The sequence below is a fragment of the Lepidochelys kempii genome, chromosome 11 (assembly GCF_965140285.1).
Source record: "Lepidochelys kempii isolate rLepKem1 chromosome 11, rLepKem1.hap1, whole genome shotgun sequence".
Lineage (NCBI taxonomy): Eukaryota > Metazoa > Chordata > Testudines > Cheloniidae > Lepidochelys > Lepidochelys kempii.
Genome location: NC_136390.1, coordinates 2,230,658 through 2,255,809, shown reverse-complemented (window position 1 = coordinate 2,255,809; position 25,152 = coordinate 2,230,658). Strand labels below are relative to the sequence as shown.

Here is a 25,152-nt window from a genome sequence, read left to right as displayed (position 1 = left end):
GGTCATTCAGGGCTATTTGGCTGGCTGGGACCATGGCATTCTCCCCAACTCTTTTAGAAAACTGTGGCATCGTGATCTTTGACCTGGTCCCACCCCCGGCTGGGGTGGTAGAGAGCTCTATTTATTGTCTCATCTGAGGTGGGGCACCTCTGAAAGTGCATTGCCTCCTGTACTGCCCCGTGCTGTCAGCTGTCATCTCTGACCGGCAGTCTGCTGGCAAGATAAATCCATAAGCTTCTACCCCAGGGGTACTTGTGGCACCTTAGAGACGAACCAATTTATTTGAGCATGAGCTTTCGGGAGCTGCATCCGATGAAGTGAGCTGTAGCTCACGAAAGCTCATGCTCAAATAAATGGGTTCGTCTCTAAGGTGCCACAAGTCCTCCTGTTCTTTTTGCGAATACAGACTAACACGGCTGTTACTCTGATACCCCAGGGGTGGCTTTACTGTCTGCTTCGAGTGCCCATCCAGTAGCACAGCTGGAGAGGTTCCCCAGCACCTCGAGCTCCCGCCACATCCAGGCAGGCGGGCACTGAAGAGGGAGTGGGGATGCTCTGTGCTGCAGCTTTGTCTTAGCGGCTATCGAACCAACTGCAGGGGCAGGCTATAACCCATCGACCTCCTCCCTGGGAAATGGGGGGCCCCGTGGGCATTCCTCTTTGAACCCTGAGCCGCGAGGTAGGGGGGTCGGCTGGGAGGCCTGACCCTGGGACTACTGCGTGGGCGTAGGGCTGTGTGGACGCACATCCTGGAGGAGAACCCGGGGGGGCCAGTGCCGGCAGGCAAGCTTCAAACCCTGGCTGGGGGCCTAGAGCGAACCCTGGCTCGGCAGGCTCTGGGGGCCGGACCCCAGAGCTGGAGCCGTCGCCCATCAGCCCGGCTGGCCACGAGCCCAGCTCCAGCAGGAGCCATGCTGGGAGCCCTGCCCTGAGCAAGTACTGCCTGCCCTGGCCTCTGTGCCACGCGGGCCATTCCGGGAGCCCTGCCCTTTGCTAGCACGGGGCATGCTGGGGGCCGTAGTCCTATGAGACGCGGGGCATGCTGGGGGCTGTAGTTCTCGGAGGCGCGGGGCATGCTGGGGGCCGTAGTTCCATGGGACGCGGGGCATGCTGGGGGCTGTAGTTCTCGGAGGCGCGGGGCATGCTGGGGGCCGTAGTTCCATGGGACGCGGGGCATGCTGGGGGCTGTAGTTCTCGGAGGCGCGGGGCATGCTGGGGGCCGTAGTTCCATGGGACGCGGGGCATGCTGGGAGTCGTAGTCCCATGGGGCGCAGTGCATGCTGGGGGCCGGAGTCCCATGGGGCGCGGGGCATGCCGGGAGCTGTAGTCTCGGTGTCGGGGACACGTGGTGTTCCGGCCCCGCCCCGGATCTCTATGGTAACGGCGGGCGGTTCGGCGCCCGGCGCGCGGGGATCCTGGGCCGCAGGAAGAAGCCGGGAGGGGCCCAGGCCGCCCGCCCCGCCGGTGAGTCCGACGGTGCCCCCCCCCTTCCGCGACTCCGGCTCCCCCCCCCCGGGGCAAGTCCCCCCCACGTGCCCAGCTTCCCCCCCCCATGAGTTCAGCTCCACCCCCAACGGGCCAAGTCCCCCGCGACCCCCCACGTGCCCAGCTCCCCGCCCCCCCACGGGCCAAGTCCCCCCCCAACCCCCCACGTGCCCAGCTCCCCCCCCCCACGCCAAGTCCCCCCCCAACCCCCCACGTGCCCAGCTCCCCCCCCCCACGGGCCAAGTCCCCCCCCAACCCCCCACGTGCCCAGCTCCCCCCCCCCACGCCAAGTCCCCCCCCAACCCCCCACGTGCCCAGCTCCCCCCCCACGCCAAGTCCCCCCCAACCCCCCACGTGCCCAGCTCCCCCCCCCCCCACGCCAAGTCCCCCGCGACCCCCCACGTGCCCAGCTCCCCGCCCCCCCACGGGCCAAGTCCCCCCCCAACCCCCCACGTGCCCAGCTCCCCCCCCCCACGCCAAGTCCCCCCCAACCCCCCACGTGCCCAGCTTCCCCCCCCATGAGTTCAGCTCCACCCCCAACGGGTCAAGTCCCCCCCCAACCTCCGACGTATCCAGCTTCCCTCCCCCCCACGGGACAAATTCCCCCCTCCACCCCACATGTGTTCAGCTCCCTCCCCCCCGCCACGGTCCAGGTCCTGCCCGGTCTCCCCTCGCGGGTCCAGCATCCAATTCCCCCCCCCGCCCCCAGCCGGGTCCTGGCCCCCCATGTGTCCAGTTCCTGCCCCCTGGCCAAGTTCCCCCCCACGTGTCCAGCTCCCCCTTCCCGCAGGGGCCAACAGGCTGGGTCCCTGAGGGAGAGGAGCCCCACCTTATCCCTCCCCCTTTCCTTTCCCACTGCTGAGGGGACTCCCGTAGGGTCCCACCTCCTCCCCGGGCGGGCTCCCCACCACCTCTCCTGCGCTGAGGGGACCCGTCTCCTTTCCCCCACCCGAGAAACCCAGCTTCCCCTCGTCCTGTCCCCACAGGCACCTGGGTGCCCGAATGTGGGGGGAGCGTTGTCCCCTCGGCTCGCGATGTCCCCAGGGCACAGCTCAGTGCACGGGGCTGGCAGCAGGCGCCGGGTCCCGGGGCACGGAGTGGTGCCCTTGGTGTCGATGCCCTGCAGCATGGCCCCGGGCGTGTGACGCGCCCTGGGCACTTGCTGAAAGTACCGTTTCAAGCCGTTCTTTAACGGTTACTGCAGGATAGCTGCTGAGGAAATGCCACCCACCCCCTCTACCAAAGCCTGGGGTGTCAGTATCTCCGAGTCTGCCTTCCTCCCACGTAGAGGCTGGGGTTCGGGTCACGGGCCTCAGCCTCTGCAGCCTGCGAATGCCGAGCTTGGCTTTGTGTGAAGAGCCGCGTGTTCACCGCCCTGCCGTAGGCTGTGTCTACACGACAACAGTCAGCTTTTGTGGACGGACCGGCGGAGGTGTACGCACGGCGTTCCTCCGGCTGTGCCGACATCAGAAAACCACCTCCACCAGGGCCGCACTGTGTTAACTACTGGGGCTGTCTCCTCAATTTCACTGCACCCCTGGAGACCCATGAAATTGACCCAAGAAAACTGATTCCTGGCTCCAAAGCCTGGCTGCTGCTCGGTCTCCGCTCCAAGCTGGGCTGCCACCCATGCTCCTGGCTTCGGCTGCTTCCCGGGGTCCCGGCTCCCTGCTGGGAGCACAGCAGCCGACCAGCAGACTACGGGTGTGGATCTCCCTGCCGGAGGTGAGAAGCCCTGGGTGGCTGCCCGCCCCCTTCTCCCCCCCCACCAGCTGGGAGCAGGGAGGCGAGAAGCCCCGGGGTCAGCTGGCTCCCAGTGTGGAGCTGTGAGAAGCTGAGATCCCTGGCTCTCAGCCCCCCTGCTGCCCTTTTCTAGTCAGTGGAAGCTCTCCTAGTGAGGACGGCACACTGAGGGAAGCATGGACATCAGCTACAGCAGGAATTAATGGGGTGGCTGCAAATTGGCTGACTTTTCTTTGTAGTGTAGACGTAGCTTTAGTATGCACTTCATAGTATGCACTTCAGAGTTGTCGGCATAGCTATGTTGGTCAGGGGTGTGAGAAAACCCGCAGTGTGGATGCTGTGATGTTGACAGAAGAGGGCTTCTGTCCCCACAGTTGTGTCATTCAGGGAGGTGGAAAAACCCCTGGTGGTGGGGCAGGCCGTGTGTGCGCTAGGGGGCTATGGTAGTGTCAGCTACATTTCCAGCCCACTGAGTGATATGGTGGGGGGATGAAATGAACAGGGAACCTTCAAGCTGAATAGCTGGGAAGAAATCGGTCATGAAGCTGAATCAGGCTTTGGCAGAGCCGCCCGAGGGAAGTCGTAGGAGTTCTCCTGCTTGGGGGATCTAAGCTAGAGTGGACAGAATGAGTTACTGGCCTGATGCATGAAGTGCTGGGCGTGGGTCCGTGGGCTGTGTTTTGCAGGGCAGACTGGCTGACCACAGGGTTCCCTTCTGGCCTCCAAATCTATAAATCTAGAAATGTACAGCAGGGTGCATGCCAGCATAGCCACCCGAGGGATTGACTGGGTCCTCTGATAGCCCATCACCCACGCCAAGATCTTACGCAGCACCAGTCACTGGTTGCTGATACCAAGGGTTTAGTGAGAGCTGCACAGCAGTATGTGAAAGCAGCATCTGGGGCCGCGTCTTTTGTCAGTCTCCTGAGGTCACGGAGCCCTGCTGAGCAGCCTTCATGTGAGCCCTTGGTTGCTGCTCTGCTGTCAGATGAAGGAACTGGTGACTCAGCCAGGGGAGCTGTACCCAAACGGGACACTCGGAATAGGCTAGAAATCTTTGCTGAACTCTTCCTCAAGCCTGGCTGTGAGTCCGGGTAGCCAGAGGTGGGGAAGCCCTGTTAGATCATCCAGCATGGGAAAGTTTGTTCCTTATTGTACCCTCACTAGAGTTGTAGCTAATCGAGTTTCAAATGTTACACGAACTGATTGGGAGATTGGTCCCCACACGCTACAGCACCTTCTCGGCGTCTTTCCTTTCCCTTTAATCTGACTTGGCCCAGTTACACCCCTGTGTACTGGATTGAATTATTTGTATTGCGTGGCCCCTATGGATCCTGATCAGGGCCCTAGTCTGCTAGGGGCAGCAGAAACATATACAGACAGTCCCTGCCCCAGGGAGCTTACAGTCTGAGTTGGACAAGATTCAGCAGGTAGGGAAGGTAACTGTCAAATGATCCTGGTTATGCCTGAGAAGCAGCCCTCTGTTTGTCCCCTTCCTTACCATTGTCAGGTGACAGTTCTGTTAAATAATTCCTCCCCTCCTTAGTGTTTATACCCTGCAGGTTTCAGAGTAGCAGCCGTGTTAGTCTGTATTCGCAAAAAGAAAAGGAGGACTTGTGGCACCTTAGAGACTAACCAATTTATCCGATGAAGTGAGCTGTAGCTCACGAAAGCTTAAGCTCAAATAAATGTGTTCGTCTCTAAGGTGCCACAAGTCCTCCTGTTCTTTGTACCCTGCAGGTATTAGCAAGACTCTTCTGTCTCCCGGTTGTTGCTTAGCCGAGATAAGCAGATTTTGTTCCTCACAAGTCGGTCCCCGCAGCCCCCTAATTATTCTTTTCAGAGTAGCAGCCGTGTTAGTCTGTATTCGCAAAAAGAAAAGGAGGACTTGTGGCACCTTAGAGACTCACCAATTTATTTGAGCATAAGCTTTCGTGAGCTACAGCTCACTTCATCGGATGCATGCCGTGGAAAATACAGTGGGGAGATTTATATACACACAGAACATGAAAAAATGGGTGTTATCATACACACTGTAAGGAGAGTGATCAGTTAAGAGGAGCTATTACAAGCAGGAGAGTGGGGTGGGGGCGGGGGGGGGGAAGAGAAAACCTTTTGTAGTGATAATCAAGGTGGGCTATTTCCAGCAGTTGACAGGAACCTCCGAGGAGGTGGGGGAGGGAATAAACAAGGGGAAATAGTTTTACTTTGTGTAATGACACATCCACTCCCAGTCTTTATTCAAGCCTACGTTAATTGTATCCGGTTTGCAAATTAATTCCAATTCAGCAGTCTCTCGTTGGAGTCTGTTTTTGAAGTCTTTTTGTTCTAATATTGTGACCTTTAGGTCTGAAATCGAGTGACTGGAGAGATTGAAGTGTTCTCCAACTGGTTTATGAATGTTATAATTCTTGACGTCTGATTTGTGTCCATTTATTCTTTTACATAGAGACTGTCCAGTTTGACCAACGTACATAGCAGAGGGGCGTTGCTGGCACATGATGGCATATATCACATTGATGGATGTGCAGGTGAACGAGCCTCTGATAGTGTGGCTGATGTGATTTGGCCCTATGATGGTATCCCCTGAATAGATATGTGGACACAGTTGGCAACGGGCTTTGTTGCAAGGATAGGTTCCTGGGTTAGTGGTTCTGTTGTGTGGTGTGTGGTTGCTGGTGAGTATTCGCTTCAGGTTGGGGGGCTGTCTGTAGGCAAGGACTGGCCTGTCTCCCAAGATCTCTGAGAGTGATGGGTCGTCCTTCAGGATAGGTTGTAGATCCTTGATGATGCGTTGGAGAGGTTTTAGTTGGGGGCTGAAGGTGATGGCTAGCAGCGTTCTGTTATTTTCTTTGTTGGGCCTGTCCTGTAGTAGGTGATTTCTGGGTACTCTTCTGGCTCTGTCAATCTGTTTCTTCACTTCAGCTCAGATAAGTTGGTTAGTCTCTAAAATGCCACTAGTACTCCTTTTCTTTTTGCTAATTATTTTTGTGGCTGTTCCCTGGACTCCTTCCGGTTTGACAATATCTTTGGTGAAACGTGGTGCCTGGAACTAGGTGCCATGCTTGTAGGGCAGGTGCTCCAAGGCCTTGTGGGAGGGGGCGGGGCTGATTGCCTCCCTCTGTGATGTGGTCGCTCTGTGTGATGCCCCAGCGTGCTTTCTGCCCATGTGTCTAGTCGCGAGGCTATCCTGGCCGAGGTGAGGGTAAAGCAGACCGAGAGGGAGCAGCGGGAGATAACGGCTACTGTGTTGGGCTTTTCCCCACCTTGGGCTGTATGGACCGGCTCACAGTCATTGCTGCTTCGCTCCTGATTCCCAGCACACAGCGTGGGGAGTGCCGGTTTGAGAGTGTTTTTCAGCTGCTTTCCAGGATGGTGATGGCAGCTTCTCAGTGCAGGACAGCGTCAAGCTGGTCATAATGGGCAAGTCTTGGGAGAACCTACAGACTTCAGGTTGTGCTCCTTTGTCTGCTGCCAAGCCTTTCCTTTGCCGGGCGTTGGCCTTCGTCTTTGCTGTACCCCCGGGTCTCCATCGCCTTGTTCCTGTGCCAGTTCCCCTCCTCCCGAGATCTAGGCTCTTCCTGGCCCAAGCAGCAGCAGCAGGGAGAGCTGGAGCCAGGCTTGTGGAGGTGGCAGGGAAAGAGGCATTTCCCAGATGTGCTGGGGCTGTTAAATGGGAGGTGGGCTTCCAGGCACTTTAATCCTTGGGCAGCAGAGGTCAAAAGTAGGGCCAGAGCAGTCACTGCTACAGGGACAGTTGCGTTAAGGGCTTGGTGCTGGAGAACTGCTTGTAAGCTCTGGGAGGGTGTTTGGGTCCAGGAGGGGGCTCCGGGCTGGGGCAGAGTGTTGGGGTGCAGGAGGGGGTTTGGGGTGCTGGCTCTGGGAGGGGGCTCAGGGCTGGGGCAGGGGTTTGGGGTGCAGGCTCTGTGAGAGGGCTCAGGCCTGGGGCAGGGGCTTGTCGTGCAGGAGGGGGTTTGGGGTGCTGGCTCTGGGAGGGGGCTCGGGGCTGGGGCAGGGGTTCAGGGTGCAGGAGGAGGTTTGGGGTGCAGGCTGTGGGAGTGGGCTCAGGGCCGGGGGTGGGGATGTGGCCGCCTGCCGGGAGGCACTTACCACAGGCAGGTCCCAGTTGGCGGCGCAGCGAGGCTAAAGCAGGCTCCCTGCCTGCCCTGGCCCCACGTCACTCCCGGAAGGGGACAATGTGCCTCTGCAGCCCCTGGGAGTGGGGGCTGGGGGCATGTGGCTCTGGACACTGCCCCTCTCTGCAGGCACCCCCTTCCCCCCGCCCTCCAAAGCTCCCACTGGCCACAGTTCCTCATTCCCGGCCAATGGGAGCTGCGGGGGCGGTGCTTGCAAGCCTGAGCAGCGTGCGGAGAACTCTGTCCCCCACCCCGGGGCCACGCTGGCCACTTCAGGGAGTGGTGTGGGGCTGCGGCAGGCGGGGAGCTAGTCGTAGCAGCTGCACCGCTGGAGATCGCGAGACGGGTGGGTGACCACTGTCCGAAGCCCTTGTTTATGGACCTTCAGCCACCTCTCCTGCACATACACGCTGGACAGGTGTAGCCCCATCACGGAACTTGGCCCCTACCCCAATTGGAATTACAGGTCTGTATAAGGTTTTGTTGCACGCTATCAGATGTACTGAAATCCTGACAAGTCACATTGGCCACTTTATGCACTAATTGTGCAAACCTACCCAAGAGTAAACGATGTATGTTTATCAAGAGCTCTTCTGCAATCCACCCCCCCCCCACACCCACACAGCTCGGCCTATCCCTCAGGGTGCCATCAAACATTCAGTGGCTTTTTTTGTCAAAACTATGTGGAGCCATTCAACCAGAAAGAGGTGTTAACCTCCCCCTTTTCTTATTTAACTTAAATGTATGTTTGTGTTTGAACGTCCTTAGCTGGACAAAAAGAACAGGAGGACTTGTGGCACCTTAGAGACTAACCAATTTATTTGAGCATGAGCTTTCGTGAGCTACAGCTCACTTCATCGGATGCAGCTCACGAAAGCTCATGCTCAGATAAATTGGTTAGTCTCTAAGGTGCCACAAGTCCTCCTTTTCTTTTTGCGAATACAGACTAACACGGCTGTTGCTCTGAAACTTAGCTGGACAATAAAGGTGATCTGCGAGGAGGGGGAAACTGAATCATGTCCCCGTCTTTCAGACCTTCTTTACACGTCCTGTTGCAGGAAAAGATTGTTAAAAAGTTAGATTTTTATCTTAGACATGTCAGGAAAGTCAAGTCTCGTCTTCTCTTGTTTTTAGTGGAGGGGCTGCTGGGTGAGTCCGAACCAGAAATGTGCCTGAGACACTTTCTCAGCCCTTGACTGAAGGGTTTGAGCTGCTGAATCTTAGCGCAAAAGAGCTTTTCTCCCTCAGAGGTTGAAATAGGTGTGAACAAAGCCAGAAGAGTTCACAGCAGTGGGAATGACAACCCCTCCCCTCAGTTAATTATGGTTCGCTTAAGTCAAGACCTATGTTCAATAAACAGAGCGGGCACGGGTCTGGGTGGCGGTGGTGTGGGGGGACGGTCAGGCTGTCTTTATACACCTTAAAGAAGCACAAAGGCAAATTCCAAGTCTTTTTTCCCGAGCTTAGCACCTCTGACGTCCTGCCCTGGGTGTCAGATCAAGCCTGACGCCATAATAGTTTATGGAGCAGGCAAATAGCTTCCCCAGCTTCCCCTCTTATTCAGCACTAAGCAGACAGCAAAGCCAGATTGGTGAACTGCAGTGACTGGTTCCAGCATGGACAGTGTCTGCTGCTGCCTTCCTGTTGATGGCTGGCCTTGTTACCTTTGTAGTAAGGAATGCATCCTAAGAAGTGAGCTGTAGCTCACGAAAGCTTATGCTCAAATAAATTGGTTAGTCTCTAAGGTGCCACAAGTCCTCCTTTTCTTTTTGCGAATACAGACTAACAAGGCTGCTATTCTGAAACCTTTGTAGTAAGGTTGTTAAAAGCCTGTCACTCCCTGTCCCGTGGGGTGCTCTCTCATCTCCCTCCGATTAGTCTGAGGGCGCAACTTGCTTAAAATGACACCATCAAGTCAATTTGGCCCCATGTGATTTAGTTAAAATCCAGCTCTGCAAAGTGCTTGGAGATCTCTGGAGGGGAAGCGCTGCGTGAGTGCTAAGTACTATTGAAGCTTGGACCGTTACCAGTTATTCTGTGATCCTTTTAAAATCCTGCAGGAAGACTTATGCAAATGCCCTTTGCAGCAGCCGAGGAGAGCCGGAAAGTGAAATGGACTAACACTGGGGTTCCCAAACTTTGGCGGAAAGGAAGTGCTGTTGCTATACAGACCCACTTCCCTGTGGGTGGGAAAGGGGAGAGAAGTTCCTAAAACACTATCCTGGCAGCACAAACAGGGAAAACCTCCCTCCTCTGTGTTTCCGTGTCTTAAGGCTGGAGAGGCAGAGGTGGGGAGAATCGCTGGAGACAGCTCGCTGTCCCCAGCCATGCACTGCATGGTGCTTATAAAGCAATGGCAAAACTCCTGCTGAATTCACTAGGTCTTAGATCAACATTGAAGGTGTTATGTAAATCCAGTAACTATACCAAAGAGCAGTTCTACTCGGTAGCTCTCTAAAAATGGTCTTCAGGGGCCCTGTATGTGTCTTACCATGAATCCAGTTCCAATTTGCTCAGTTCACGAGTGTTTGTTTCTGACTCTCAGCCCTGCCCGCTTACCTGGGAGCTGAGAGGCAAGCTGGTCTGTTCAGCAATAATGATTCCACCCCCCAGTTAATCGTTCTGCAGCTGATTTGTGAGCCAGGGTGGAACCCAGCTCCCCCACCTGGCGTTGGTGGCTTGGCAGGGCTGATGGTCATGACAGCTCATGGAACAGAGCAATGGAAGATGAGGCTGCCCTAGAGATTTTAGGGGACGTGGCGGTAGCAATACCTGGCTCTGTTTCAGATGTGGCGTGAATGCTAACCACAAGAAAGGGGCTGAGGGGGAGAATCTCCAGAGCAGGGCTGGCCTGTTCCTGGCAGCTGCTACTTCTCCTGCAGGAAGAGCCAAGGACATGGATTGTTGATAGTCTGGTTTTCAGTTTGCTTTCAAACCCATTGCTTGCCTTTGTTGGCAGACACTGCTCTTGTGATGCTGCTCCCCAGTTCTTACCTCCCCTGGTGTCAGTCAGCAAGACCTGTGTTATGCCTTGCACCTGGGGTGCCGTCAGGTGAGACCTCTCCCTTTGGAGGCGATGGCATTTCCCCTCGCACTTCTGTTTGTTCCGTGGCAATGACTGAGCACAGCCGTGCAATTCTAGCTGTTAAGAATGGAAAGTTCTCAGATCAGCCAGCCTGTTCCCTGGGGCCAGGCAGGGGTTGTTCCCAGCGGTGGTGCAAAGCTTTGTCCAGTCTAGCTTGCTTTGTAACACCTTTAGTGAGTGCTTTGAGGTTAGCTGGCTCGAGAACGGTGTAGCTTTGAATGAGGAAGCAAGTACCTAAAATCTCCAGCTACTGAAGAATTCTCCTCTGAGAGTTGGTCCCTGTCTGTCCTGTGCTTTGCCAGTGGCCCCATGAATTCTTTATTTCCTGTTCTCGGAGTTAACTCACTCTGTTATCTCTGCAGGGTTCGCTTTTCCTTCCTTCCCATCTCTGACCATGCGCCTTCTCTGTGAGTTTGTCCACACGGGGAAGCTGACTGCGAGAACTCTAATGGTATAATTTATACTGCTAACACTATGTCGTATAACTGTTTGTGGGGAGTATTAGAGAGACAAGGCGGGGGGGGGGGGATATCTTTTATTGGACCGACTTCTGGTGGAGAGAGAGACATGGAAGAATGCTTTCATCAACTGAGCGACTGCCTCTCGGGTAGGTGGATTACCTGCACCTACGGGGGAAGGCCTCTCATCGGGGTAGCGTCTACACTAAAGTGCTGCAGCCGTGCCACTGGAGAGGTTTAAGTGTAAACGTACCCTGAGTCAGGCATATCCTGGGTGGCGGGTTTCTTTCCTTGCTCCTTTTTACACTGTTTCTTCTCAGATTAGTCTGATTTGTCCCCTGGAATAGCTTCAGAATTCGAGTGTCTCTGCAGTCTGCGTGTGCCTGGGGAAGGAGAGCTGGAAGCAAATATTAAGTAATCTGTTTACCAGGAGTAACTCAATCCCAGCGGCTCATGGTGTCTTGGCTTCACTCTTGGTCTTGTGCTAATCGATGTGACTGTCACAACAGGGAGGCACGTGTTTTGGGTGCAGACTAGGTGACACAATACTGCGCGACTTCATTCTGTGCAACAGGCTTGATTCTCTCTGCCGGGAGCAAATCTCCACTGGTCTCCTTGTTTGCATTATTGACGGATCAGTATAGAACCGTAAGGGCTGCGAGCCACAGTTTGTAGGAGGGCGGGTCTGTGCTATCCACTTTGCCTTTTCCTAGTGCTGGTGCTCCAGTGAACCCTGTGGGTGCCAAGGTTTGTGTAGCAGTGTTTGTTGTGATGCTGTGAACACTAGTGAGCAGGATGGGAGGACAGGCAGTACATAGGCCCATGTACCTTGTTCGTCTGTGGGGACCTGCAGATATTTCACAGGCTCTCACTGGTAGCTCTTCGCAGCCATGCACATGGTGCTCATAAAGAACAATGCACTGAAGTCCTGCCCTGAGCAGCGCTCGCACCCAGCACTTCAGGACGTGAGGGAAGCAAGCTTCCTTTTCTCGCCAGCGCACAGAGCTGGGACCTGGGAACTAAGTATAGTCCAGACAATGAGCCACAGGTGGATTCTCTGGGTGCTTTCCTTGGGTATGGTTACCCTGCAGCCAGGAGCTTGCATCATAGCACAGACAGATGGACACATTAGCTTTGCTCAAGGCACTGTGCTGGACGTGGCAATGGCAGCTCAAGCTACGACTTGAGTATGGGCCGGGGGAGGGTTGTACTCAGGTGACTAGCCCGGGCTGCTGCCCTGGCTACGCTGCTACTTTCAGTGCCTCCATGTATCCCTGCTGAGAACCATGCGCCCAGCTGCTATGTAGACACCCCCTTAGTGAGTAGTGCTGGGGAAGGGTGCCAGCTTGACATCCACAGCTAAAGGCAGCAGGGCGCAGCCTCTGTCTTGGGCCTGACCCAGAGAGATCGCTTCTGTTCAGTCCCTGTGGCCTGTACTGGTCCGTATCTCTCTGCAGAGCCTGCCGCTGACGTGAACAAAGCCTCTAGGGAGACCACATCTCACCTAGTTCGGTTGCCGCTGTCCTGAGCGGGACTCAGACTAGGACTATGAAATCCATTAACTCCTGTCAAAGTTCAGGTCTGCAGATGATCCCTGCTAGGCGCTCTGCTTGTCCGACTGAGTCCACTCATCTCTGGAGAGCTGTCTCCTCAACTGGACCTGGTGGCCTTGAGTTTGCACATGGCTCCTTTCTAAGGCAGAGAGCAGCCATGCCCGTTGCATCACCTGTTTATTTTGACAGTGCCCCAGAATCCGACTCCACCAAGTCGTGCTGTATCTGGGTCCCAGCTCATTTCCAATATTCTGAGCTTTGAGGGCTCTTTACAGGGCAAATTCTGCTCCTGCTGCTCCAAAGGGAACTTGTGCTAAACTTAATACGCTTTCTGCCTGCCCCCTTCCCAGGGATTGTAGTCTCCTTGTCCGTGAGTTCCTGCTAACAGTGTAGTACAGTTAAAAAGAGCCAAGGCTCCCGAGTGGCGAAAGGTAAACGAACGTTTGGGAATTAATTCAACCTGCTAATTCTGTTCTGTCCGGGTTCTTCTTTCATCCACATCACCACAGTATCTGGGTGCTTTCCAGTCATGCGTTAAACCATGTGACGAACATCTGTCCCATGTGTTCCCCCTCTCTCCAGTGTGCACAGGGGAGCGCGTTGGTTTGGTAGGGTTTGGGTTTTGCGTCTGCGTTTAATGTAGACGCCGCTGTGTTTATCTTAGCGGAATCTCCTTTTGGTATGGCTGCCAATAAACGTGCCCTCACAAAGGAATGGCCAGGTAGAATAGAAATGGTTACAAGTGGAGACAGCCCCCCCCCCCCCCAAAATGGTGAGATTGGCTTAAAAATCATGAAATGTTGCAAGACTATGTACTGGGATCTTATTTAGCCTTCTGGTTTTGGGGGGCTTGTCCACGCTGCCAACGCTCTGCTGCTGTAGGGCTTCAGCATAGACACTGCCTCCACCGGTGGGAGGGGTTCTCCCGTCGGCAGGGGTAACCCGCCGCCCCGAGCGGTGACCAGTCCCCCCCGAGCAGCATGGTTAAGCTGACCCAAGTCCCCATGTAGATAGCGCTAGGTCAACGGTCCATCGACCGTTGGTAAACAGACCTTATTTTCTAATGTAGCCCAGGCCTGAGCCTTTGGAGCACACTCAGGTGACACGTTCAGGCTTTTCTCTGCAACCAGGAGGGTGAGAAACTTGAGAGTTGAGATTGTCACATAATCATGACTCCGGGAGCTGGGTCTTTAAGAGAAGCACTGCGATCTCAAGACCTGCGCGCATGAGTCAGGAATGCTGCAACTGTTGAATGCTGTAAACCTGACATTGTTCGAAGGGGTTTGGCCGTATTGTCCACCAGGCTTGGTGTGATGTCTCATCTGCTGACTCATTGAACTGTGGCTGTATTTTTTGGCAATTGGATCTGTTCTTTTGTAGCTGCTTGCGAAACTGCAAAGCAGCAGTGAAAAGGGATTTCTCTCCTGTACTTGGCTAAGAAAGTAAAGGCTTTTGTGTGGACAGAGCTCTTTTAAAGGCCACTCTGAGCTGTTCTCTGCTGCATCCACTTTTGTGTGAGAGACCAGCTGTTCTTTGACTTTGTGTCCAGTCTAGAGAGAGCTTCCATCTCTGAGAGTTCAGAACTAAGAACAGAGAATCTCTTGCCTGCTTCCTACTGCCCTGTATCTTCACCTCTGTCCTGGGAAACACTGTACTCTGGGTGAGTTTGTGTGGCTCTCGTCTGAGTGAGCTCCAACAGCCAGTCCTTGAGTAGTGTGCCGCTTACCGGGGTAACACACTGAATCGGCCTGTCTGCATGCATATGGCTGTGTGGAGACCCCGTGGTGCTGACTTGTGAGGGGAGCAGTCAATCCTCAGTCTGTGATCTGTGTTTAGTTTTGATTTCAGCAACAGCATTTGTTCTAAAATCGCGGTTCTCATCAAAAGGATGGGTGGCAAACTCACTTTGCTATTTTGGGGGTAACACTGCAAGTTGTATGCACGCTTCTGAGGGGGGGGACGGTATAATCAGTCTGACAGCTGCGGTCTCTCACCCCGTGATCTCTTTCCTAACAGTGGGGTTGGGTGTGTGTTGCTCATACCATGCTGAGGGTGACCCCTGCATTTCCCAACTAGTTTCCTGAGGTTCGCCCCCGCTCCCATCACCTGAATTCGAAGAGTGTATTAATATTTTGTAACCAGCCTTGCATGTGTGAGCCCTCAAAATAGACAGAATTCCTCTCTTTCTGGTTGGATTTCTCTGGATCTGTCTCTGCCAAACTGGGGCTTCTGTAGCCTGTGTCCCAGGGGAGTACCGGGGTGTGGGGAGGGGATGAAGGTGGCATCAGCTGAGGTTTTAGCTAGCCTGTTTTGAGTATTAGGGGTGAAGCTCAGGGCCCCACAGGTGGGTTTTAGCTAGTCTCCTTGTCAGTCCTACGCCTGGCGGGGGGCTGAAATGTTGCTGTGGGTGGTCACTCCCTCTTTGGCATTTGCTTTGTAAACTGACATCAGGAATGTCCCCGTCCTCCCGCTGAACTTCAGACGCTGCCTCTCACCCGAGTGCCCCTGTGCCCCAGGAAGCGCCGTTCACTTCTCACTGGGATGCCCGGGCAGAGCCTCAGGAGGCACCATGGGCTCGCTCTGCAGCGTGGGGAGGGGCGCAGCCATTGATAGGCAGGGATGGCTGGAGTAAGCACAGCCCACCTACCCGTCCCCTCTAATACTGTGCTACTGTCCATTGAATCATAGAATCTCAGGGACCTCAGGAGGTATCTAGTGCAACCCCCTGCTCAAAGCAGGACCAACCCCAACTAAATCATCCCAGCCAGGGCTTTGTCCAGCACGCACAGAGCTCACCCTGCCTTGGTGCTGGGCACTGGGCAGGGTGAGCTTTGCCAGTGGTGCGGGCTGCAGCTGAAGGCTTTTGCTTACTGTGTCCTTGCTGCAGGCTGACTGGACCCTGGAGAAGATGCTGGTGATCCCGTCTGAGTCCCTATTCTGAGTCAGCCCTTGCCTGGTGTGCTATGGCTCTACATGGCCTCTGCAGAACCGGAGCACTATAGCATAGGCCTCAAGAGGGGAAGCAACTTCCAACTCCCCGTTCCAGCTGCGGAGAGACCCCCCGAGAGCCAGGCCTGGTTCCTCGCTCAGCAGCAGGTGAAGCCCATCTGGAAGCTAGGAAGAAAGCATGTAAATACTTTCCAGGACCACAGGCCAATCCACTCAGGGATCCCTCCCCAGCGCGCCTGCTTCTTGTACCCAGCCTCGTTATGCAGCAGTCACCTGAGTGACCAGAGCCTGCCCCTCTCCCGGTCCCCGCCCCATCCCTTCCCGGACCTCGCTGGGAGCCCGTTGCTGTATCGGCGCTCTTACCTCAGACACAAGCCCTACCAGCGGCTCGAGTCCATCTGCTTACGGTCCAGTGCTTTGGAGAGCCGACAGCTTCCTTTCCCACCCAGAGCTCTCCAGGCTGACCTCGGCATGGCATCCTCGGCGGTGAACCCGTTCCCCCGGCCGAGTGCAGCTGGGGAGCAGCCCGGCTCAGGGGGGAAGAGTGCTCCTCTAGGCTCAGGTAGACAAACGTCCAGCCAGTACAAACCAGTGCTAAACAATAACTCCTTCCTACGGCCAAACAGTGCTAAGGTGCCTTTGCTGCAGTCGCCGGAGAACAAGAAACTGAAGACCCCCCCTAGGTCTCCTGCGATATCTTGGTCCCATTGTGGGGGGAACGGGGACGGCTCCTCCATGAGTCTGGAGAACAGATCTGGGAAAGGCAACGGCCTTGCCCTGGAGCACGCCACCCCCATGTCCCGCCTATCTCCAGTTCAGCCCAGTGCGGCTCTCCGAGCCGAGCGAACCTCTTTGTACTTGGAGGACAGCGAGAGCCGGGTGCAGACTTTAAAAGCCAAGGAACGAGAGATCCGGCTCACAGAGGCCGTGAGAAAACTGAGCGGGAAAGTTAACACCTACAACAAATTTGGCCGCAGGATTGAGACCTCCTGCCTCATGAACACGGGCTTCCAGTACAACCTATTCAACAGGAACAGCCACTGGAAACAGCATCTCCTCACCCAGCTGAGCCCAAAAGAAACGGCCGCCCCCTTGAACTTGGAGATGGGTAACCGGTGCCTAAGCGGTAACCTGAGCCTGGCTGGCCCCGACAGTGCCGCTGTCTGCACGAAACGAATCAGTGTTCGCCTCTTAGCCTCCAATTCTGACTCTTCGGACCCCAGTGCGCCCTGTCGGACTGTGAACTTCCTGGCCCTGAGCAGTGGAGACCAGGTGGAGAAAAGCGAGCCAGCCCACCATGCCGACATCTCTGCGGTAGCAGCTCAGATGTCCACCATCCAGCTGAGCAAGGATGCGAAGTGGGAGCAGGCCGCTCCCCTGAGAGACCCAGAGTGAGTACCATGGGAAAAGTCCTCCGTGATCTCTCCTTTGTGGAGCTGGGGGGTCAACTGGGCTGCCATGGCCTTGGTGCCCCTCTGCAATTCTCGGCAGGCACAGCTCGTGTTGGGCTCCTGCGTTCTCTCTGTTCTGAGAGCCGTTCCAGATTCCTACTTGGGGGTGTGGATGCTTATGGGAAGATGATTGCTTGAGAATGCAGGCAGGTTACCTAGGAGCACTGCTTCCATGTGCCATGATCCGTTATAGCTGTCGAACTGAGAGAAGCCATGTGCCCCAGACAGGGAATCGGCCAGTATGCCTGGCTTCTGTCCCTGGTTCTGCCTCTAACTCCCTGTGTGACCTTGAGTGAGTCTCTCCACCGCCCATCTGTGCCTCAGTTTCCCTATCTGTCAATTATATGGCCTCCCCTTTGGGAAGAGCTGTATGAGTACTAAGTAGGTGTTACTGCTGCAGCATGGCATTAGGCAGCTGCCGGCTGGCTCAACGTTTTTTTTTCAAGCGCGCTGATGCCCCTGTGCGGGAGCAGTTCCCTGACCTGTACTAATAACCAAATAGCCCTGTGGTGCAGACGGTGTTGCTCAGGTTGGTCTCCTGTGCTAATAACAAACATTTAGACAGAGGTGACTGTTTAATTGGACCTGCTAAAAATGAAAGGGAAGTGCCCTGAGCTTTGGAGAACCTGTCTGTCTGCAGGGACAAATGGCAGGTGAGCTGTCAGGTATTGGGTAAAGCTTTGTGACTAAATCCCAGATCAAAGGGACCTCGCTCCCTTTGCAGCTTCCCCTGTGATCTGTCTAATTATCTCACTTCCCCAGTGATCTGCCAGGCTCACTGCGCTTCCCGTGCGCGGAGGAAGTTCGGCCTCTGCAGTCAGGGCCTTTTGCCTGTCTTTGCTCCAGTAAAGGGGTTCCTGTAGCGGTTTGCTCAGTTCTCAGGACAGTGGTGCTGCGGCAGCTTGCTGAAGCATGTCTGAAAACCGAGCACGTGTCTCTCAGCGCCAGCCCGGTTCTGAAGTAGCAGTGCTCACCCGTCCCTGGAAAAGCCCAGCCAGTTTCAGACCCAGCTCTGCCACTCAGGGGCTGCTCCTGCAGTCGCGAAGGATCCAGGTTTGTGTTTTCAGTGCAGCAGACCAAACCTTCCCTAGGGACTGAGCTGGCCTTATGCAAGCGTGGAGGTGACATGGGGGGCGCGGAAGGGAGGGGATTGAACTGCAAGTGAGGAAAGTGGGATAAGAGGGAAAATCCTTTCATGAATTGAGAACTGATTAAAAGACAGGGAACAAAGGGTAGGAATAAAAGGTAATTTTTCAAAGTCGAGGGGGTAACTAGTGGTGTTGCCCAAGGGTCGGTCCTAGGACCAATCCTATTCAACTTATTCATAACCTGGAGGAAGGGGTAAACAGTGAGGTGGCAAAGTTTGCAGCCGATACTAAACTGCTCAAGATAGTTAAGACCAAAGCAGACGGTGAAGAACTTCAAAAAGGTCTCACAAAACTAAGTGATTGGGCAACAAAATGGCAAATGAAATTTAATGTGGAGAAATGTCAAGTAATGCACATTGGAAAAAATAACCCCAACAATACATACAATATGATGGGGGCTAATTTAGCTACAAGTAATCAGGAAAGAGATCTTGGAGTCATCGTGGCTAGTTCTCTGAAGACGTCCATGCAGTGTGCAGCGGCAGTCAAAAAAGCAAATGGGATGTTAGGAGTCATTAAAAAAGGGATAAAGAATAAGATGGAGAATATCTTATTGCCCTTATATAAATCCATGGTACACCCACATTTTAATACTGCATACAGATGTGGTCTTCTCATCTCAAAAAAGATATGCTGGCATTAGAAAAGGTTCAGAGAAGGGCAACTAAAATGATTAGGGGTTTGGAACGGGTCCCGTAGGAGGAGAGATTAAAGAGGCTAGGACTTTTCAGCTTGGAAAAGAGGAGACTAAGGGGGGATGTGATAGAGGGCTATAAAATCATGAGTGGTGTGGAGAAAGAGAATAAGGAAAAGTTATTTACTTGTTCCCATAATATAAGAACTAGGGGCCACCAAATGAAATTAATGGGTAGCAGGTTTAAAACAAATAAAAGGAAGTTCTTCTTCACTCAGCGCACAGTCAACCTGTGGAACTCCTTGCCTGAGGAGGTTGTGAAGGCTAGGACTATAACAGGGTTTAAAAGAGAACTGGATAAATTCGTGGAGGTTAAGTTCATTAATGGCTCTTCACCAGGATGGGTAAGGAATGGTGTCCCTAGCCTCTGTTTGTCAGAGGGTGGAGATGGATGGCAGGAGAGAGATCACTTGATCATTACCTGTTAGGTTCACTCCTTCTGGGGCACCTGGCACTGGCCACTGTGTGCAGACAGGACACTGGGCTGGATGGACCTTTGGTCTGACCCAGTCTGGCCGTTTTTATGCTCTTATGGAGAGGAACATGCAGCAAAGATCTCCCAGAGCAAGGTCATGGTACCCAGCAGCCCTTGAGATTCAGGGGAAGGGGTTCTGTTTCCAAGTGAGAGGATGCCAGGAGACCATGCAGAGCAGGAAGGGATTTGAGTGGTTGTGGGGGAAGAGGTGGAATTGAGTTGCATCTCCAGAGTGCTGGGGCTAGAGAGAAGGGCAATAAATAGTCCCAGGTGTCTCCCCCATGGTGTGCTTGGGTGTCATGGCCCACAGTTAGCAAAAGGAGTTCCTGTTTTGCGTGACACATTGGGTTTTAAAAGCCTGTTGCCCTCCAGCATGACCAGGGTACAAGTGTGACGGGTTGCCCCCCTTTAAGGTGCTACCTGATGTACTGAGATACCACTGAGCCCACCTATTCTGCCAGCATGGGCCCCCTTTAACCTGTCTTGCTGAGCCAGGCTCTTAAGCCTCCTCTAGCACACACACAGGCTGGGCCACACCCTGCTGCGGAAAGACACAGACACTGAGATCAGCTGTGGGAAGACTCAGCTTAAGGGACTTGCCCCAGCACTCAGGTGCCCAGCTCCCTTGGAGTGCAGACCCAAAGGTATAATGTCTTGCGCTGTATAGAAAAATCTGCACAGCGCGAACTCATAAAAATTCGCGCTCTCCCTCAATGTGAAGAGAGATGTGCACAAGTTCTTGCCCCCCCCACCCCCTTCCCCAGTTAGAAATTGCACAAACTGGGTTTAACAATAAACAAAACAAATGTATTAACTCTAAAAGGCAGATTTAAGTGATTATAAGAGATAGCAAACAGAAGAAAGCAGATTACCAAGCAAATAAAACAACACGCAAACTAAGCTTGGTACACAAAGAAACAGATTACAAAATGTTATTTCTCACCCTAAATGTTGAATTAGGAAAATGGCAGAGTCTTGAAAGCCAGCAGCACTGGTCTGCAGCTTGGAACTTCAGGTGCTTTCACTCACAAGCTGGATGTCCTCCCAGTCTGGGCTCAGCTTCCCCCCCTCCCCGCCCCCCAGTTCAGTTCTTGTTTCCAGGTGTTTCCCAGTGTCTCTTTGGGCGGGGAGACAGAGGAGAACCATGATGATGTCACTCCCCTACCTCATATAGCTCTTGTCTATGGGGGGAACGGTTTGTCTCCCAGTGGAAAAACACCAGCATACCAAGGGGTGGGTCCAGTACCAGGTAACTCCGTCCCATGTCTCTGCAGGGTCGTAGCAGCCATTACTTGCAGGCTGCTTGGAGCATCCACAGGAAGACTGAGCTCTTTCGCAGTCCATTGTCTCTGCTAATGAGCCATCAGTCCTCTCTGGCTTTTCCATTGTTGTACCTGAAGAGCTAGTTGTGGGTGTCACCCAGAGTAGCACATTTGGAATAGATACATGGTCAATATTCCTAACTTCAGATACAGAAATGATACAGGCACACAGATTGGATAATCATGTTCAGTGAATCAGAACCTTGCCAATGAGATCTTACATGAGCCATCTGGCATGAAGTGTATCTTCGTTATGCCATATTCATATCAGAACCATATTTCTGGGACGAATATGGGGTGTAGCATCACAACAAGTACCTTGGCTCCCAAAATGTCTCGAAGTGCTGCCCCGCATCTCCTCTCATCTGAGCCGTATAGGTGCCCTGGGGATCTCTGTAGCAAAGACAGATGGGCAGGTGTCATGCTCTAGCCGCCCTGCCTTGGTGTAACGTACGTCAGCCCAGGCACATGGCGGAGATCCTTCTCGAGGGCCACTGAGATTCCTCCGTGGTGTGATGATGGAGACACGCCACGCGTGCTGCTGCATGGATGGACTTTACTCTCCGTTGAATTCCTTGTGTTCTAGGGCGGCCATCAACCTGCCCCTGCTCGACCCTGGGGAGCCTGAAGCTGATGCAGAAGAAGAGCTTCCTGATGGCTTGGAAGATGGCTGCAGTCAGGATGAGGAGGAAGAGGAGGGTTAGTGCGGCTGTCCCAAGAAGAGCTGGGGCTATGTGCATGTGTGTGACTGGGGATCGATGAGCACTGCTCTCCTTGCTTTCCAAACAAGCTAGCTGAGGATGCTTGGCTGGGATGTGGAGAGCTGGATGTGAATGAGGCTGTGGGCCATGGCTTCTCAGGAATGTTTGACCCAGGTGTGATGGATTCTTCCCCCACCATCACCACCACTGGAACTGGGGTACCACTGAGCCCTCTGTTTCACCAGCTGGGGCTCCCTCTCACCCCGGGATGCTGTGACAAACTGCAGTCCCCTCCACGAGCTGTGCTCACACAAGCAGGGACACACCCAGCTGCAGGTACATGAAGGCTTCTCCTCAGCCACTCGAGCTGCCAGTAGAGTGAGGCTTCAGCCAGAAAACCCCCAGCTTCCTAGCCTGGGACCCCGGAGCTGTACTGTTCTGCCCTGGTCAAAAGCCTGACCAGTGTCTGAGTTATTACCCAGCTCGCCACTTCTCCAAAGGAAGTGGACGTGCCCCAACTCTGGTTCCTGGGCAGAGATTTTTCCCCAAGCACTTCACTCAAACCGCACGGCTTTTGGTAAAATATAAAACCGGTTTATTAACTAAAGAAAGAGCGCTAATAAGGGACTCTGAGGGGTAGCAAACAGATCAAAGCAGGTTTCAGCTTTGTGTGTATATAAAAAAATATTCTGCATTTTCCACAGTATGCATCCGATGAAGTGAGCTGTAGCTCACGAAAGCTCATGCTCAAATAAATTGGTTAGTCTCTAAGGTGCCACAAGTACTCCTTTTCTAGATCAAAGCAGATTACCTAGCAAATACACAAAACCGCAATCTAAGCCTAATATACTAAATAGGGTTTGAATTAAGCAGTGTCTCACCTGGTCAGATAGATAAAAGTCCACCAGTGTTTCATACATAGGCAGGCTTCCTTCTTTCCAGTCTGGGTCCAGCACTTCCCCCAGTTCCGTCTTTGTTCCTCAGGTGTTTCCAGGTGGAGTGTGGGGCGGGGATTGAGGCCCCATGGTGATGTCACGTCTCCCTTTTATAGCTTATTCCATATGGCAGGAACCCCTTTGTTTAAAGCCAAGCTGCCAGCCCATTTTGTGGAAAAATACAGGTACCAAAATGGAGTTATTAGGTGAGACTAAGGCTTTCCATGGCCCATTGTCTGCTGATGAACCATTAACTTTGGATAGTCCATTCACAATGTGCTGGCTAGACTGAATGTACCCCCCCCTTGTGGGTGTTACCCAGGAGCAAACACCTAAATACACGCACATAGTCAGTATTCATAACTTCAGATACAAAAATGATACATGCATTCAAATAGGAAAATCCTATTCAGCAAACCATAACTTTTCCATTGACACTTTACATGACATAGGTTGTAGAAGATCTATCCTATTCCTATCACTATGGTGAATATGGGTGCAGAATGTCACACCAGTATCTGGGATTCTCTGCCCCAGAATTAGAACTGGTGTTTGGCTGGTTGTAGTTGCAGGCTCTGTGGGGCATTGAACAGGGATCGTTTGAAACCCCTGTGTGTAGCCCACCTGGCCAGTTTCCTGTGATTGCTTGGGGGCGTTGAGGGAGGCTGTGAAGAGCATTGGTGGTCCTTGGGTTTCAGACTTTCCCTCATCTCCAACAACATCCCCAGTCCTTGTCTAATTTAGTCTCTCCTCCTCCTGCAGGCGAGTCAGACAGCTCCTCCGTCACAGGTTTATCACCCAATGGCTCTGTGGCTCTAATTTCCAGGTTAGTTGTTCTAAACGGGGTCCTACAGCAGAGTGGTTGGTGTCTCAGGCAGGCGCTTGGCCCCTTGGCAGAGGGAAGCCATTTGGGTGTAGGATACAGAGTACATGTAGTGACTGGATTTCAAATCAAAGTCAGCTGATTGGAGGCATTCTGTCCCCAATACAGACTAGTATGCAAATACCTTTAACGAGAAACACCTGTTCGCTAGTTGCAGGGTAAAGCACCTGTCTTCAGTTCACTCCTATCCCTTCGTTACTCCTGGACACAGGTTGGGATTTGCCCCAGCTGGACTTAGTTGCGGCTCTCTGACAGCTGCCTGGCCTCTGCCAAAGGAGCTGGGCTTGCCGGGCACCTCGCTCCAGTGTCTAAGGGACCAGTCTGAATGTCACAAATGGCCGAAGTGCTTGGCCCCTGGGCTCCTGCAGCAGGGAGCGACTAGGCCATGGAGACAGCATGTACCTCTAAGCCCTCGGAAATGGCCCCCTGGCGGGAAGAGGGGCGCTTGCTCTGACACAGCCTGTGCGGCTAACCTGGGCCTCGTGCTCCAGGGCTCTCAGTGGGATGCCTTCCGCCATCACTAAACTCACTCAGGAAACGGAGCACAGGAAAGCTGCTGGAGTCGGTTGCTGCAGGTGTCCCCGAGTGAGGGGTGAAAACTCCTGATAGGAGGGACAGCCACGCCCTGCGAGAGTGTAACGTCCCTGCGGTTGGCGGATTGGGAGGGCTGGCTTTGTCCCGGGCTGGCAGCTGTACAGGGGCAGATCTAGGGAGTGCAGATCACTTTGGGGTAGCTTCCCCCTCCAGTCAGGACAACGGAGTTCCACCTGATCCTTCCCTTTCTATCAGCCAGGCTTCCTTGCTGCCCTGGAGCAGAAACAGCTCAGCCTCTCCGTGACCGGCCTCAGAGCCTTAGATCCCTCCCTGGTGCCGGTTGCGTCACAGAATTTCTGAGCCCATGGGGGTGAATTGCAGGGAGCTGGTATTGAGAGAGGCCGCCAGGGAGCTGTACTGGGGGATGCCCGTTTCTCTGGACCTGTTGTCAGTGCCTCATCCCTTGTCTCAACACAGTCCAGCCTTCTGACCCTCCCTCCCTTATTTTCCAGGAATTGTATTGAGTGTTTGACCCAGCCACTTGCGGCCCAAGAACGAATCCTCAAACCAGCTCTCATATGCAGTTTATTCCCCACCGTGCCTCCAACCATCTACTTCAGTACTCGGGATGAGAAAGGTGAACTGGGTTTGAGGACCTCTGAGTGCTGAGAGCAGAAAGGGGCAGGGAGGAGCCATGAGCACGGACCGGGAGTGGAAGGAACCGGAAGTAGTGGAGGGCTGGAGTGAATGGTGGCACAGTAATGCCAGTTAGGTGCTCCCTTCTCATCCCGGGATAAAAGACCAAGTAACCCCCTCTGTGAAATTAAAGGAATAAACTAAAATGACCACCTCCGCGGGTTAATTCTTAAAGCTGGTGGAACTCCCTGCTCCATGTTATTGAGGCAAACAGTTATGCAGGGTTAAAATACCCAAAGGGGTTAGAAATGATTGTGGTTAAGAACGTCTGCAGTGAGGTTGGAGAGGGGGAGCCTTCCGTGCCTCGGGGCAGCAGCTGATCATGAGGTGGTGCCAAGAATACAGCTCTCCCCCTTTGCAGAGTTAATTTCATTCCAGGGGGTCTTGCTCCTTTCTCTGAAGATCTGACCGTTCTAGCTTCCAGAGGCTGCTGATCCAGACAACTGGCTGGTCAGTGCTGGGATCGCAGTCCCTAGCGTGTTAGCCAGCGGGAAGAGAGAAGATATTAGACGTACTCGTGGGCAGAGCTCTGGGGTAACTGGCAGCCCATCCCCTGCTTGGAAGGGTCAACGTGCTGTAGCGGGCTTAAGAACATGGAGAAGCTGTCTGCAGTCTTCCCAGCATGGGAGAACAAGGGGCACTTTGCTCTGAGGGTCTCCGGCACGAGAGGGATTGGTCCGTTTGATGGAAGGGATCAAGCCCTGCTGGGTGGTGCTCTCCCCGCTCCATTCCCTTCAGTTATCACCCTCCAGTCCTTGCCCTCCTGTAATAACTTCACCTGCTTGAGCTTTCTGTGGTCTGAGCTGAGTATAGAGCTCTGCTTCACCTTTCCCCCCAGGCTGTCAATCAGCTAGCCCCGATTCACCCCTCAGGGTAAGCTTGTAAAGGCATCTAGGTTCCTTCA

At 53.9% G+C, this 25,152-nt stretch overlaps 1 protein-coding gene across 8 annotated transcripts in view; it reads left to right on the top strand.

Annotated features, from left to right (window-relative positions):
• Positions 1 to 1,367: 1,367 nt before the first annotated feature.
• The window catches only part of TTLL4 (tubulin tyrosine ligase like 4), a 45,186-nt gene continuing 21,401 nt past the window's right edge, over positions 1,368 to 25,152 (top strand). For 3 of the 8 annotated variants that reach the window (XM_073304903.2, XM_073304898.2, XM_073304906.1), the window contains exons 1-5: positions 1,368 to 1,464; positions 15,348 to 16,800; positions 21,086 to 21,198; positions 22,898 to 22,961; positions 24,065 to 24,189. In XM_073304903.2, coding sequence (XP_073161004.1) covers positions 15,434 to 16,800; positions 21,086 to 21,198; positions 22,898 to 22,961; positions 24,065 to 24,189 — 1,669 coding nt within the window. In that variant the 5' untranslated portion in view covers positions 1,368 to 1,464; positions 15,348 to 15,433. Of the gene's footprint in view, positions 1,465 to 2,843; positions 3,211 to 10,881; positions 10,901 to 13,960; positions 14,121 to 15,347; positions 16,801 to 21,085; positions 21,199 to 22,897; positions 22,962 to 24,064; positions 24,190 to 25,152 lie in introns of those variants that run through there. The other 5 variants (XM_073304905.2, XM_073304904.2, XM_073304900.2 and 2 more) reach the window with 4 other exon arrangements.